General features: G+C 32.0%; 1 protein-coding gene across 17 annotated transcripts in view; it reads left to right on the top strand.

Annotated features, from left to right (window-relative positions):
• Window positions 1-16,785, top strand: part of ROBO2 (roundabout guidance receptor 2) — a 1,638,467-nt gene that overhangs the window by 1,564,115 nt on the left and 57,567 nt on the right. For all 17 annotated transcript variants that reach the window (XM_038581205.1, XM_038581204.1, XM_038581210.1 and 14 more), the window contains 2 exons: window positions 935-1,106; window positions 11,200-11,382. In XM_038581205.1, coding sequence (XP_038437133.1) covers window positions 935-1,106; window positions 11,200-11,382 — 355 coding nt within the window. The remainder of the gene's footprint in view (window positions 1-934; window positions 1,107-11,199; window positions 11,383-16,785) is intronic.

Here is a 16,785-nt window from a genome sequence, read left to right as displayed (position 1 = left end):
AGATACTGTGCAAATAAAAGAACTGTACGGTCCATAGTAATTACTTGAAATAAACAATTTCAGGAATGTACCTGTTTCAGAAACAAACCATGTCTGTTCACACTTATGTATCTCCATGTAGATTATGAAATACTATCAATAATGAATACAAATTTGTATATACAGTATGATTCTTTTTATAATGCATTTGACAAAAACAGATCTCCATGTCCCAGAAAAAAGTAGGCCTTAAAATTTGATTCTCACTTAAAAAAAAAAAAAAAATTGATTCTTACTTGCAGTAAAAGCCTGAGTTCTTTCACAGCAGTTTTTAAAAACTTTCCCCCACTTTGTTCTCATGCATGTGTATGTGTGTGGGTACATATGTTTTGATCAATATGAAGATTTATTACTGTCAATGTAAATATTGGCTTTAATTTCATCTCAGTCAATACTTATAACTTAGGTCAATTCATCTTGTTAACTACTTCGGGGTAAGTTAATATTTTCTTAAATAAAATATAAATTACTCAGATGTGCACCTATATACTTTGGATATTACAACTAATAATCACGATATCTTAAAAGATTATATGCATAATAAATCTTGATAAATAAATTAAGCAGAGAGGTTTATGTATTTTAATCCACACCTAAATACTGTTTGCAACCAAGGACCACATTCCAGTAGTGTTAAAGGACCATTGTGTTATGAGCATTCAGTGTAAAATATAAAGGAACATGCATAGTTTTAGCTTCCCATACTGTTCATCCCTTAATACACTACACAGACACACACATATAAATAAACCGCAAAAATTAGACTTTAGAAAATGTCATTTACAAATGCTACTATAAGCCTAGAGAATAGATTGGTCACTACTAAAGATGTGTCATCAACTTAACAGAAAGGATAATTTTATATTCTTTTGTTAATCACTTTACATTTCTATAGATCTGGTGTCTGGGGAATGAAACACGATTCCATATCAACAAAACTGTGGATGCAGCCATTCGATCTGTGATAATTGGTGGATTGTTCCCAGGTATTCAGTACCGGGTAGAGGTTGCAGCTAGTACAAGTGCAGGGGTTGGAGTAAAAAGTGAGCCGCAGCCGATAATAATTGGTGAGTACATCTTGTGGCCTGTGCTTCAGAGTTAGTCAACTGGTAACAAGGGAAATTTTATTTTTAACCTATATCCTAACCGTGGATATGCAGCAGTGAGTGACAGGATACACTCATCATACACGCAAATAGGCTGACTGACTAGGGTTTCTTATAAAAATAATTAGCAATTATTTTGTGCTTTTAAGTTTCTCACAAACTTCTTTAAATTATAATCACTGTGTGGTTAAATGCTGAAAGTTTGTTTGAAAATAATTTTTGATCGATAACTTCATTAGCAATGTTGATGCCATTGAAATATATTAGGAAATGAGGCAGTAACTGAAGAAAGTGCATTATGTTTCAACCTATACACTTCCTCTAAGCAAAAAAGATGCCAAAATTTAACTAGAAACAAGCCAAAAAAACCTTTGTAATCTAAATATATTATCCAAAAGAAGAAATCTCTGTTAAATCTATTATCATCATTACAGAAAATTTTTCCCTATTAGCATTGATTAGTTTTGCCTGCTCTTGAAATAGATGTAAATGGAATCACACAGAATATAATATTTTGTGTCTGGCTTCTTTCACAAAACAATGTTTTTGAGATTTACCTATGTATGTATCATGCAACTCCTATGTTTTCTTTCTGAGTAGTATTCAGTTGTGTGAATATATCATATTTTGTTTCTCTGCTTTTCTTTTGAGAGAACAAACATTCTTATGTAAGTCTTTTTGACTTTGGAGAAATACCTCAAAGTGGAATTTTTGGGTAACAGGATTGATGCAGTTTATAAGAATCTGTAAACACTTTTTCATATTATTGTATAATTTTATACTTTCACTAGCAAGAAAATGACTAGCAGTTTTTCTACACCATTGCCAACATTTGATGTTCCCAATCTATAATTTTAGCCATTCCAATGAGTTAGATACTCTAACTATTGTTTTAACTTCAATTTTCTTTGATGACTAGTGATGCTGATCAACTTTGCATGTGTTTTATTGGCCATTTTATTTTGTATAATTTCTAAGACTTTGCCTTTTAAAAATTGTGTTGTCTGTCTCATGTTATTGGATAGGAGAAGTTATACATTCTGGATACAAATTCTTTGTTGAATATTTTTTATTGCAAATATTTTCTCCTGGTCTCTGGATTTCCTATTTCTTTTATTAATAATGTCTTTTGAATAGCAAATTTTTAAATTTTAGTGAACTTCAATGTACCACATTTTTCTTTCATTTTTAGTGCTTTCTAAGAAATTGTGTCCTATCTGTAGATAGCAAAGATATTTTCTTAGATTTTATTCTAGCAGCTTTATAATTTTAGCTCTTATGCTTATGTCTATATTTCATTTTAAAGTACTTGGATGTGGTTAGATGGTTGAGACTTTTTATTTTCCTAAGTATATTAGCATATATTTTATTAAACTTTTCCTTATTTGATTTTTACACTATTATAAGTTTATTTATAAAATTTCCTTTTCCACCTGTTCTATATTATATTTAAATTTACTTTAAATATAAATTTATATATTGCCCTTTCATCTTATGACCTCACTCACCTCATTTATTTATTTTAATAGTTGTGACATATATTTTTCAGAGCATATTCAAATAATATTCTGTCTCCTTTCTCCTTATTTGTGTTAATATGGTAAGTTCCTTTGAATGATTTCAAAGGTGAATAAATCTTGCATTCCTGGGGTAAATCCCACTTGGTCAAAATATATTATGTTTTCCACAGATATTACTGGATCTAATTTGCTAACATCAGGTAAAGAATTTTGCACCTATTTTCATGAAGGATATCGATCAATACTTTTCTTCTAATGCTTTTGTCAGGTTTTAGAATCAGGATGGCTAGCTTTATAAAAGGGGCTAGGAAATATCTCTTTCTCTGCTACAGTATATAAAAGTTTTTGTAGGCCTTTCATTATTTCTTCCTTAAATACTTTTTAGAATTCAGTGGTAATATCTATGCATAAAGTTTTCTTTGTGGATTCTGTTTATATTTATAAATTTGCATTTATTAGAATTGTTATTATTCCTGTGCTGGTTGTGGTAAATGGATTTTTGGTTTTACCAACCGTGAATTTCTCTAATCCATCTAAGTTGTTGAATTTATTGTTATTTGCTTAATTATGCTATATCCTTATTTATAATCCCCTCTATTGCAATGTGCAGGATGTGTAGTAATGTCATCTCTTTTATTCTTAAATGCTGAGAATTTGTGTTCTCTCTTTCTTCTCTCATTTTTTTTTTGCCCCTTCCTTTTTGATTTAAAGCAGTCTTGAAAGGATTTCTCAATGTTATTAATCTTTTATTACTCTTTTCAAAGTACAAACTTTTGGCTTTATTAGTTTTGTTTATTTGTTTTCTAATAATTTCTGCTATTTTTTTCTTCTACATACTTTTATGTTACTTCTTAGATAGAAATTTATATAAATGATTTGGACATTTCATCTTTTATAATATATATATTTATAGTTATACATTTCTTACTAAGCACATCTTTAGCTGAATCTTACACATTTTGAGGGGTTATGTTTCAATTTATCACATTGTTGAAAATACTTTCCACTTCCCCTAAGGATTTCATTTTCTTCGCAGAGGTTATCTGGAAGTGTATTATTACATTTCCAAATATTTTGGGATTTCACAAATAGCTTTTTATTTCTGATTGATAATTAATTCTCTGCATTCAGAAAATGTACATTGTATGAATTTAGCTTCTAAATATGGAGAGTTATTATATGGCCCAGCATTTGGTCCTGGGGAATGTCCCTGGTACATTTGAAAAGTATGTACATTTTTCTGTCCTGGAGTGGAATGTTCTATAAATGTCATATCAAATTAGCTGGTAGTACCATTCAGGTCTTTTTTTCTTTTTTAAAGACTTTATATTATTTATTCATGAGAGATAGAGAGAGACAGAGACATAGGCAGAGGGAGAAGCAGACTCCCTGGATGGAGCCTGATGTGGGACTCAATCCCAGTTTCCTGGGATCAGGACCTAAGCCAAAGGCAGACACTCAACCACTGAGCCATCCAGGTGCCCCTCTTTCAGGTCTTTACTGATTTTCTGCCTGTTTATTCTTTCAATGATAAGAAAGGAGTCTGGAAATTTATTATAATTAAGATTTATATATTATTCCATTCCATCTATATAAGTTTTGTTTCATATATTTTGCTACTTGTTTTAAGTGGATACATTTTAGGGTTGTTATAGCTTATTAAGGAACTTACCCTTTATCATTATGGAATGCCCCATTTTATTACCTAGTAAGAATCTTTGTTCTGAAATGTATTTTGTCTAATATTAGTATAGCAATATTATCTTATAAGTGTTTGCATGGTTTGTGGGTTTATTCCATTCTTTTACAGAGAAATTATACATTTCTATTCTTTATATTGCATGTTGAGTCTTTTTATAATTCAATCTGGTAATTTTTGCCTTTTAATTGGAAGTTTAGACTATTATCTTCAATGTAATTAGTGATGCATTTGGGTTTAGAATTACTATCTTGGGGATCCCTGGGTGGCTCAGCGGTTTAGTGCCTGCCTTTGGCCCAGGGCACGAATCTGGAGTCCTGGGATCAAATCCCGCATCGGGCTCCCAGCATGGAGCCTGCTTCTCCCTCCTCCTGTGTCTCTCCCTCTCTCTCTCTCTCTCTCTATCATAAATAAATAAATAAATCTTTAAAAAAAAAAAAGAATTGCCATCTTGCTATTTATTTTCTATGTGACTTTGTTCCTATTTTTCTACTTTAATAATTTCTTTTTAAGATGAAATAAGTAATTTTCTGTATTCTATTTTATATTCACTATTGGACTCATAGGTCTAACTTTCTTTTTAATAATGGTTACTCTAGGATTTGCCTATAAGGATCTTAAAAAATATAATTCTATTTTCATTCCTCCTAATATTTTGCTGTTGTTATAGTTTTAATCTTATACATATATAAATACCATTATACAAATGAAAGTATTATTATTTGCTTCCCTTTAAACCATTAATTATCATAAGTAAATTAAAACTAAGAAAAATATTTTGTTATTCAATTTTTTATGTTACTCATTTTATATCAGATATTGTTCTATAAATTCAATTTCTTCAGCCTCCCTGAGTTTCTATATCTCTTTAACACAAGAATGTTGTTTAGCGGGGATCCCTGGGTGGCACAGCGGTTTGGCGCCTGCCTTTGGCCCAGGGCGCGATCCTGGAGACCTGGGATCGAATCCCATGTCGGGCTCCTGGTGCATGGAGCCTGCTTCTCCCTCTGCCTATGTCTCTGCCTCTCTCTCTCTCTCTCTGTGTGACTATCATAAATAAATAAAAATTTTAAAAAAAAGAATGCTGTTTAGCCACATTTGGGTTCCCCTTTACTGCATCACATTTTAGTATTGTCTACAGATCAAAAGCTGTGAAAATAGTAAGATCTCTCTTTGTTTATTTCCCCTTTCTCACAATCCTGTGCGTTTGTTTTATATATTTTGCCTGCTTTTCTACTTATTTATGGTGGGATTACATGTCCCATACCTGTCATTTCTTAATGGGCAGAAATGGAAGTATCCAGGGAATTGCTATTTTTATATAGTATTCTTTTCGATTCTAGAATTTTCATTTGTTTTCTTTTACATGTTCCATTCCCTGTATGTTTATTCATTAGGACTCTAATAGGTCCATGAGCATATTGTAATAACTACTTTATGTTCTTTTCTCCTAATTTCAACATTTGTGTCATCTCATGGTCTATTTTTATTGATTGCTTTTTCTCTTGACCTTCAGTCATCCATTCCTATTGTTTCTTTATCTTCTTTTGTTTTTTGTCATTGCTATCTTACTTGTTTTTGCATGCTTAGTAGTTTTTTTTTTACTGTATACTAGACATTGCAGATTCATACTATAAAATTTTGTGATCTTGTAAAGAATTTTTTTTTTCTAAAGGAAGTTATGTTAGTAGCTGATCTTCTTGATCTTGTGATGGCTTAGATTTTACCTTTGTTAGTATAAGATTGTTTATGTTTTGACCTTTTTCTTAGGGCAAAATCTCAACTTGATCTTTACTTCTAAGTCATGGCCCTCAAGTGGCTTCAGTGAATAATAGCCTAATATGTTTATCTGGTTTCCCAACTTGTTAAAATGCAAGGTTCCAACACAATCTTCTCTGTAACGGACATCAGCTGAAAAATCCGTTCAGCCCTTTCAGCCTTCTGGCTTTTGATTTTCACCAGATTGTTGAAATCTTCATTCTGCATACACAGTTAAGAGTTCAATTTAGGATTGAGGAATTCATACAAAAATTTGGGAACATCACTTTCCAGTGGCTCTTTCACATGGCTTCCTAATGAAAATGTTCAGTCACTCTGTCATCTCAGAACTGTATTCTCTGACACATACCAATATGATTGAGGATTTCAGTTTGGGTTTTAGCTGCCTAGCACTGTATGGATCGAATTCTTTAAGGGGAAAAGAAAGGCTCATGAGTGCAGATTTCCCCTGGGGCTATTTCCTTCTTTCAAAAGACAAATACTTTCAGTTCTTCCTGCTTTTGCTTTTAGTACCTTTAATATATTTTTAAATAGTCTTTCTAGAGTTTGCATATTTTAAGAATACTTACCCAGGGTTTGATACCATAACATGTGCCAGTCCCATTACTTTCTGTTTCTTTTTTGAAATGATGCACACAGCACACTGCCAATTTCTGGGAAATTATTTCTTATTGCAACATATTTATTGTATATGAAGAGATTTAACATTAGTCATAATGTTGATTTTTTTTAATATTCTCCAGGTTTTTGTACTTTTATATATTAAAAGCATTAAAGAGAAAAAGTTCTAGTATTAACTTTCCTTTAAATTGCCTTCCCTTTCTTAATTAGTCGTACAGACTGAATTAATTTCTTAACCTGAGGGGAACCTACAATCTTGCCCTTCTGAGATTTTCTACAATAAATTGGAATAAGAGAGAAATACAGGTATACCCAAAAGGATTTAACACACACACACACACATATATACATATATATGTATATATATACATATATATATACACACACATATTATGCTATTTAGAAGTAAGCCATTAATTTTGCCCTTAAAAATATTTATGAACCATATTTAAAAGGCATTGTTTTCTATGAGAACTCCCAAATAAGTAAATAAAGCTTTGTGGGTTTTTTTTTTTTTATTGTCTATAGCATATACGAAATAGAGTACTTCTAATCCAGATGGTCAAGTATCCATATTTTTCGTTCCTGTATTTTCTATTAATTTTATTAATAAGTATAATTCTCAAGCAACAGAAAGTTTTTTTCCCTTTTTTTTTTTTTTTGTAGTGACTATGTGTATTTTTTCACAGTATTTGGAGGATTTATTGCACTTGGAGGCAAGTGAGACATTACAAGAATACCGTTTAACCAAGCCTATGTCATGTCAATTAAGAACTTAACAACTGTATAGTAACTTTAAAAAAAAACTAATTTAGAGTATTTTAAATCAAATAGAAAGTTTTGCTTAGGTTTCTATTATCTTAAAAAGACTAAGTGTTTTCAAATGTATAATTAGTACCTTTTATTTTTTTTTTAGAATATCATACAACTGTTTCCAAATTTTCTATGAAATAAAAAAAATAATTTAGTAAATGACATTTCTGTCTTCTATTCAAGTGTTAGAATGTACAATATTCAAGATGTGATCAAATAGAATTGTACCACTTGGAATAAATACATGCACACAGATGTACATGCACACACACACACAAGCACAACTCAATACAGAAAAGGCTATTTATACTCAAGAGATTGATTTATTTTTAATATCTACTGTTGTACTGAAGAAGCCTTTAATTGTTTCTTTAATTACTCCTGCACATCTACCTTAACATCTTGTCTGATAACCTTATCTACACAACTGTTATTCCTTATTTGAAAAGTGATTTAGTGATAGCTAATCTCCTTTTTCTGTTTCAATTTGTACTTTCTCTATTGTCTGTTCAGTAGTAGAAACAGCACCCGAAGTGACTCAAGCTCTACCTCATTTCCTCTTTGCTTTAATTAAATCATGTATTGGCATTTGATGTAATTTATGGCTGATAATTTTAATTTGTCCTATGCCAGACTCTGTACTGTTTCATCTATTCCTTCTCAGTTTAGTTTTCATTCCAGAAAGTTCCATAAGGGAATATTAATTAAAATATTATATAAATATAATAAAGAGCTATACACAGTTTTAAAAGCAATATTGTTCTATTGTGTGTATTTTCCACTGTAAGATGACTTTTACATCAAAGTGTCCATAGTTCTTCTATATCATTGCACTTTCACAGAATTTTAGGCACATACATTTACATATGTAAGCATCAAAGAGTATGCCATATAACAAATTTATATTGACATACAATTTTCAGTAATCTTACTTAATAATATAGCTATTGTTTCTTTAATCCTTTGGCCATTTGATGCTTACCTTATATAGTTGGTAATAATATGTGGAACAGCTGCAAACTTTCACAGTAATAGGTACAATCGAATCTGATGTGTCTAATTAATTTTTAGTCCAACAAATTAGTTTTGTTCTTCATTACTCTCCAATGGGAGGAAGACATTACATTTCATTATACTTTTTGTCTGCAAGAACAATGGAGCGTTACAGGTCACACACATCCCTTGTCTATGCTCTAATTAGCCCAACTGACAACATTGTTTCAAATATACCAGCAGCATAAGAAATAGTAATACACCTTCAAAAAAATAAATATCACATTGTATCAAATAACATATTTTATGGACCTTTTATACAGATGAATGACAAATTTTATTTTCTTCTTGTTCTATAATGTGTTTGTTTTCTTTTTAGTAATTCTTAGTAGCTAGGAAAATCACCAGATATGTGTATGTCTCATATTGAAAATATGAGCTCATTTAAAATATATTTTAACTAAGTTTATATATATGTAATAACTAAGGACAGATAGATTTGGAAAATTAAGCAGGTTTATTCCATAAGTGAATCTGGGCTTTACACCTGAATATTAAAACAAGAAACATTTTGGAAATGGAATATAAGTATGTATAAGAAAAATACTAACTGCTATAACAAAAAAAGGCTACACACTGATTGGCTTACCAAAATAAAAGTGTGGGTTTTTTTTCTTATTCATAGCCAGTCAAATATGGATTAGCAGAATGGAGAGTGGAGTTTCTTTTTTTTTTTTTTTTTTAATTTTTATTTATTTATGATAGTCACAGAGAGAGAGAGAGAGGCAGAGACATAGGCAGAGGGAGAAGCAGGCTCCATGTCCCGGGAGCCCGATGTGGTATTCGATCCCGGGTCTCCAGGATCGCGCCCTAGGCTAAAGGCAGGCGCCAAACCGCTGCGCCACCCAGGGATCCCGAGAGTGGAGTTTCTATTCCACACAGTTAAAGGGAGCTTCAATCCCTTCAATCAATAGCTCTACCATCTCTTACAGAGGCCCAAATCCTCCAAGGTCCCTTATTTCTATTTAATATTAGGAAAGAGAAAGAATGTCAAGTATTGTCACAGTAGTGTATAGATCATGTCTGGAGGTAGTATGCATAATGTGCCTATGAAGTATTAGCCAATAACTCAGTCACTTTGCTGTACTTCAACTACAAGTGAATCTGGGATATGTTGGCTAATTTTCAGACCTAGAATAAAGGAGAAACTGGTAAACAAATCATCCATGGTTTTCAAGACTCTCACATCTAGACAATTTATAACTTCCATCCCTGAAGTACCCTGAGTGGCTCTGATACTCTTACTGCTACCTGAACCATAATTTTGAGTTACAAACTACTGTGTTCTTATCAGCCTCTTTACATACATCATCCTATATGATACTCCCCAAACCTTGAAATAGTACTGTTGCCAACTAACAGAAACACGCACTAGAAAAGATTAAGTGCCCTACATAAGATTATTGCTTACTTAAACTGGTTAGCAGTAGAGAGAATATCCAAATAGGAAACTTCGAAGACCATGTTCTTTCTAATATATTGTAGTGCCATGATAGCTAAAACAAAGAACATCATACATGTGATGTTAATAAATTTGCCAATTATATTTTTTATTTCAATTTTTTTAAGTCTGATTAGTAACTAATGGGGCATGATATTGACATTACAGGTCACTTAATTCCCAGTGCATGAATGTCTTAATCTTTTAAATAACACCTAAATCTTTTTCTTTTCAGTGATACTATGATTCCATAAGTTTTAACCTACCTTAAAATATGGATTGAGATTTTCTTAATTATTTCTGAAAGGTCTAAACTGTCAAACCATGACTATTTCTAGAGTAATACTAGTCCAGATTTACATGTTTATTTTAGTAACGTAGACCTTAGAATTAGTTTTAAAGTTGTCTTTTTAATTCAACTTTCAAGCAGATTTTCAAATTAGTTTAAAGGAAATAGATGAATTCTACCTTTTTGTGATATTTTAATTATAGATATCAATCTCCATGAAGTACATAATTGTCCTTATTTTACGTAGTAGTTTTAATACATTCCAAAAAATTAAGTAGTTTTAATACATTCCAAAATTAAATTAAGTTTGATCAAACTAAGCTCCTTGTTAGAATAAGGACAATATTGTTAGAATATTAAGTTACCTATTTTTAAGTCGTGGACATTTGAACTTAGGTAGTGCTGAAGAGGAAAGACAGTTTGCAAATACTCTGTGAATGTTGTAATTGCTTTTTTTTTTCCTTTTACTTTAACAAGACTGGATTACGACATCCCTTACCTCACTGAAGAAAAGTTCCTGTTATTTTGCACTCCTAGCACTTATTTTAGTACTTATATGTAAGGCAATAAATCAAGAAGCAGTTCTGAATCTATTCGTAGTAAACCAAAACATAAGGGAGCAATGTGCTTAATCACATTTTAAAACTCATAATTCAATTCTTCTTCTGAAACTTATAAAATATACTTATCAATAATTGTGACAGACTCATAGCACAATTCGTATGATGCAGCTGCCTTCCTAAGAATTTTCTAATTTCTGTGCTTTTGTCACACCCACATATGTATTCCTGTGTTTACTTTCACAATAACCTTTACTAAAACTATTTTTTCTTCCACAGGGGGACGTAATGAAGTTGTCATTACTGAAAACAATAACAGCATAACTGAGCAAATCACTGATGTTGTGAAGCAACCAGCCTTTATAGCTGGAATTGGTGGTGCCTGCTGGGTAATTTTGATGGGTTTTAGCATCTGGTTGTATTGGCGAAGAAAGAAGAGAAAGGGACTCAGTAACTATGCTGGTAAGAGACTATTTCTAGCTAAGAAAATCTCCTGTCTTTAAGAATGTGATGAAATGAAGGAGAAGGAAGGAAATTGAATAACAAGTGAATGAATGAACGAACAAATGGATGAATGTTTTGGTTTGTTTTAAACACTTGATCTATAAAATGCAATTATAAACATGCTTTAATGCATTTCTTCTCACCATATCACATTATGACCATAAGGCAAGCTTTTTTGCTTGTATCTCCAGTGAAGTGGAACAAGAAAACGCGCAGATAAATGTGTAACCATTTTTTCTCAACTAGTTCTTCAACACACACACACACACACACACACACACACACGCACACACACAGACTGCATGCTATGAAGCCATTATCTGAGAAGTGGATTCAGGCAAGATCATTACTAACATCCTTAGGAAGAAAGAAAATATTTGAAATATAGCTTTTAGTATTTTAAGTGCAGATTACAATAGGAAATGTCCCAGATGGCAAATAAAAACAAGGGGAAAATCTCATCAGAATTAATAAGGCTGATGAAGCATGAATTAAATGATTTACTAGTCTAGTCTGTTTCAAGGTGACCTATCAACATTTTAGAAGGAAGAAAAAGAAGAAAAAGAAGAACCTAGAGTTCTAGCTACTTGCAAAATGTTTTCTTCTTAGAATCTGAAACAATTTCAAGGATATCAATAATTGTGGCCTTCAAAACATCTCCAAGGCAGGGAGGGAGATAAGAGAGGGGGTGAAACTACAAGTCAGTGATTAAAAGGATGAACTCAGTATTGAAGCTATGTTCAATAAAAACTTTAATTGCAATTCATGTTAAGTGTTTCCTCTAACAACCACCACTACAAAAATACATTATCTCAATATTTCAGACTTTCTAAAATTTACAAGGGAAAAATTTTAGTTTAACCTCATCCTACAAACACTTCAGAATTTTTTGACACATTTTATTCAATCTTCTATTTCTAGTTTTAACCTTAAGTTTAAATGTTTATAAGTGTCTTAATAACTGATTGTAACAGAAGCTTCATACTTTATTAAGTGTAAGCTGCTCTAGCTTGTAGGCTTCTAAGCCACTGATAATGTCTAAATAGTGCAAAATAGAAGGGATAGCACCCTCTTGGTTGTCTTGCTTGTTATTTGACAGCATTTAAATATGATCTTTTGATTATGATTGTGGCTCATGTCCATATCTTATGAAAATAAAGGTATTATTTACCATTAGGGTAAATTTCAGGCCTAGACACAGCAGGACAGTGTATGCATTGAAAAGGGGATCCCATGTTTTGTGAGTTCCAGTCATTGTGCCGTTTTCATTGTCTCATTGGTTGCTGACAGCTTCTTCCTTGTGCTTTGTCACCTGAGTGCTGTATCACCACGTCAGGGAGAGATTCTTTCCAGCAAGGGATGCCTAAACAGTAACTAGTGTCAGAGTCTTGAACATTCATGACACTTTAATGTACCTTCTTGTTCTGCACTCCCCAGTCCTCTACCTTCATTCCTTGTAGGCATTTTCATCAACCCATCTGTTTAATCAATAGCCATGTTACCATTCATGTCTGTAACATACATATGAATCATGAAAATCAGAGGGAAATACTGATTTAATTCTTGGGCTAGTTTGTGTTTATCCCTTTGTTTGACTTTGGTGAAAATAATACAAGATTGATTGCTCTAGTTTCAATGCAGAGTTCTAAGATATCCACATTTGAGGTGTTGCATTTTTATCCTCCACAGTCACTCACTCCTATAAATAACATAGCTCTCATAACTAGTAGGTTTGTGCTTTTAGTAAAATTATGTCAGACAGATTTCTTTGTTCCCTTTCTTTTCCTTTTTTTTAATGGTAGTGCTTGCAAAACCTGTGCATTTAATTTGAAAATATCTGTTGGTCTTTGAGCTTGACAAGAATAATGCATTTCCTATTATCATTTCTCATCGTGATTGATATCCATCTGCTTGTAGAGGAACTGCTAACTCAGAAGGTGCTATGCCCTTCAAATATTTTGGAATAAGGCCAAGAGTGCAGCCTTTCAAAACCTTTATACTTAATTGATAGATGGCTGACTCTTAGAATGGATTCACCTTCAACTAGTAATTTGCCTTCTAGCAACTGCTATTCTCCTATAGGTGAGAAGCAATTGAAAATCCAAACCTTCGGTGCCTAGCATTGCATATCTGCCTTGATGATATTTTTAACACATTTCCCTCCATATATATCTTATCCTCCACCTGTTAAAATTTTCATGTTCTTGTCCTTCTACAACTTAAAAAATGGGAATTTAAAAATAAGAATGATTAGTGATGTATCATTGGTTTAAATTTCTGATATTTCATGCATAAACTAATAATCCATTTAAGAACACAAAGATTTGATATAAGACTATTTTTTCTGTGAAGTGTGTTATAAAAATTATAGAATATATACTCTATTTGTACCAGGTCTATTTATATTTTTGGTTTTCATTAAAAATTCTCTGGGAATCTTATAAATTTTACAAGTATGAAGAAAATATGATTTTACTCACAAGGTGAAAAGACTAATATTTTCACTGCAATTGGCAATTTGGTGTCCAAACTTTATCTTTAATTCATGAGAGCTTTGGTAATTTTTTCCTAAATAAACAAAAAATCTATTTTTATGAAAAGTATTTAGATTTATTTTGTAACATAAGATTCTTCATTTATTTCAAACCCCAATTCTGATATTAGATTATACTTAGACATCTGATGCAATTTACAAATATACATCCATTTCCTACTTCATTCCAAATCTCTTATTAACCAGCAGAGGCAGAACAGGAGAGATTTTTACTTTTTTACTAGTGGAAAGATATGTAACTATCTTTCAGGTTAGAGATTCTAACTCTCAGCAGGATGCCTTCCACTCACCCTGTGTAGGCAAAAACCTACTGACTTCTATTATAGCTAGTCTTTGGCTCTCTGTCATGTGGAAAATTATATTTGAATGTTTAGAAGGAAGAAAAAGAAATACGTGCAACTCAGTATTGATATTTTTCTTATATATCAAGGATTTAACATATTTATCATAGGACACTAGTGGAATGACACCTTACATTATAAGAATAACTATCTTCTTTCAAGATATCAAGAATCAAATGCAAACTTATATATTTAAGTGATATGAGAGGAGAATTTGTCTTGAACACATTTTGCTTTTTTACACAGCAGAGTGGAGATTTCCCTAGGGCAGTGTTACACACTAACTTCTTACTCCAATTTTTTCCCATTTATCCTTTATTTAAATTCTTCAGACACAATCACGTGCCACAGCTTTGCACATGATGCAAAGAAGGGGGACTGAAAAAAATAAAAAATAATAAATAATAATAAAAAGAAGGGAAGCTGGATCAAAAAAAAGAACCTTATATTTCATACTCTATATGAAATCATTTTATATTTTCCTAGAGCATCGTATAACATTATTTCTCGTACTCTCCATTGAACATCAACAGTCTACCTGTCACTGCATGTGAGATTCCTGGCTGCTATAATAATTCACCACCTGAGTTGTAGCATAAGGAATTATAAAAAGATTTGGGCAGAAGATACAGAGAATATTTAAATATTATGTGATTTTTGAGTCTAGAGTAAATGTTTGATCACATATATAACAGTGTTTGTGAGTAGATAAATGAACAGCATAAGTTTCAATAACAGCCATGTAGCTCCCACGAGGATTCTATGCAGCTATATTTTAAATATAATATATATGTTCATGCATATACATCTTATAATACTCAGGAAGGCTACATGAATCTTTGCAAACTTCTGTTTTTCACTTTTCTATTCATGATTTTTAAGTCATCGACTTTTTAATGAAAGTATATATATTTTCACTTGTAAAGGAGTGAGTGATAGTTTATGAGTATTATCTCTAAGAACAATAGATTCTATGAAACTCAGTAAGTATAAACAATTTAAGGAGTGAGCAGATTATAAAGTGCTAAACACTTCTTGCATAGGCTTTAAAACCATTGGTGAAATATGAATTATTTGACAAAACTATCTAAAGACAGCTAAAAGATTTGATGGAATTTTTATACTCTGATTATCTGGGCCAAGTTAATGCTTATTAAAAGAGGATTAATCTACATTCATATTTGAGAAATAGCTTATCAGGAATGGGAATGAGACTTGGCTGGCAACATTAAAGTTTCTATTCGGAGTAGGAAAATGTGGCCTAGTAGAGATAGGCACTCTGAAAGCTTCCTTCCCTCAAAATGTCAATTTACCACATGGCTGTATTTCCCTTCCCCCTCATGTTCTAGCAGGCATGAGATTAGGATTAATCCTGTCAGATAATAGTAGAGGTACTTTCTGTATGATATAAACTTGCAAAATCTCTTTACCTTATATCCTTTATAAATATTGCAATACATTCAAAATATTTAATGCAATTCTAAAACACTTAAGATTGTGGTATTTGTAGAACTGTTTGGACACCTTAGCACTATCCAAATTAGTTTTAGATGAAAACCTCTATATGTTGTTCCCTGAAAGTTCTTAACTTTAGATTCTAGCAGGGACTCCTTCATGGTAAAGATTCACACTTCTTTCAAAGTTATCTCTGGTAAGCATGCAGTTTTTACACTGTGATTATCAAAATGGTCACTAGAGCAAAATTGTCCAACGACCTCTCCTTCCATCCCTCTTGCTTATAAATTCAAGGAAGTTCAACATCTCTTTGAAATGAAAGCTGCCTCAAACAGCTGTAAGTTTACTGTGGAATTTGTTTATTTTTTTCTCTGCACAAAATGAAAAACTGAAAGAAAGAGAAAGGAAGGGAGGAAGGGAAAATGCTAATCAAAACACCATATATGACTTCTATTATATGCATTGTAATTGCTTGTCCTTATTTTTAGTCTACTTTTCATCTCGTGGTCTAATATGACTCAGTTACTTTTGGTCTACCTTTCAAAACGGAACAAATCTAAAAGTTCGGAGTATGAGGTAAAAGGGAAATTTGAATATTTATGTGCCTTATTTCCCTTGTTTTACAAAAACAACGAATCAACCTTCTTATGATAAGGATTGTTTTGTGCTTGGTTGGTTTTGGTTTTGGGTTTTCTTTTGTCATGGAAGCATTCAAAATGGAGAATTTTCATGTATATCAAATTCTGTCTATGGACCATTTTAAGTTGGTCATGTATTTATATGATGTAGTGTTCATTTTTGCCTTTGATTTGTTGGTATGTAGAGGTGAAAAGATAAATGTCTTTATGGAATATTTGGCCAAAAGCAGTCCAGAAAGATTTGAAAAAAAAATATTTTATTTCTTTTTAAAGATTTTATTTATTCATGAGAGACACAGAGAGAGAGAGAGAGGCAGAGACACAGGCAGAGGTAGAAGCAGGCTCCATGCAGGGAGCTCGATACAGGACTTGA

Source organism: Canis lupus, chromosome 31 (assembly GCF_011100685.1).
Source record: "Canis lupus familiaris isolate Mischka breed German Shepherd chromosome 31, alternate assembly UU_Cfam_GSD_1.0, whole genome shotgun sequence".
Lineage (NCBI taxonomy): Eukaryota > Metazoa > Chordata > Mammalia > Carnivora > Canidae > Canis > Canis lupus.
This window is presented reverse-complemented; position numbering and strand designations above follow the sequence as displayed.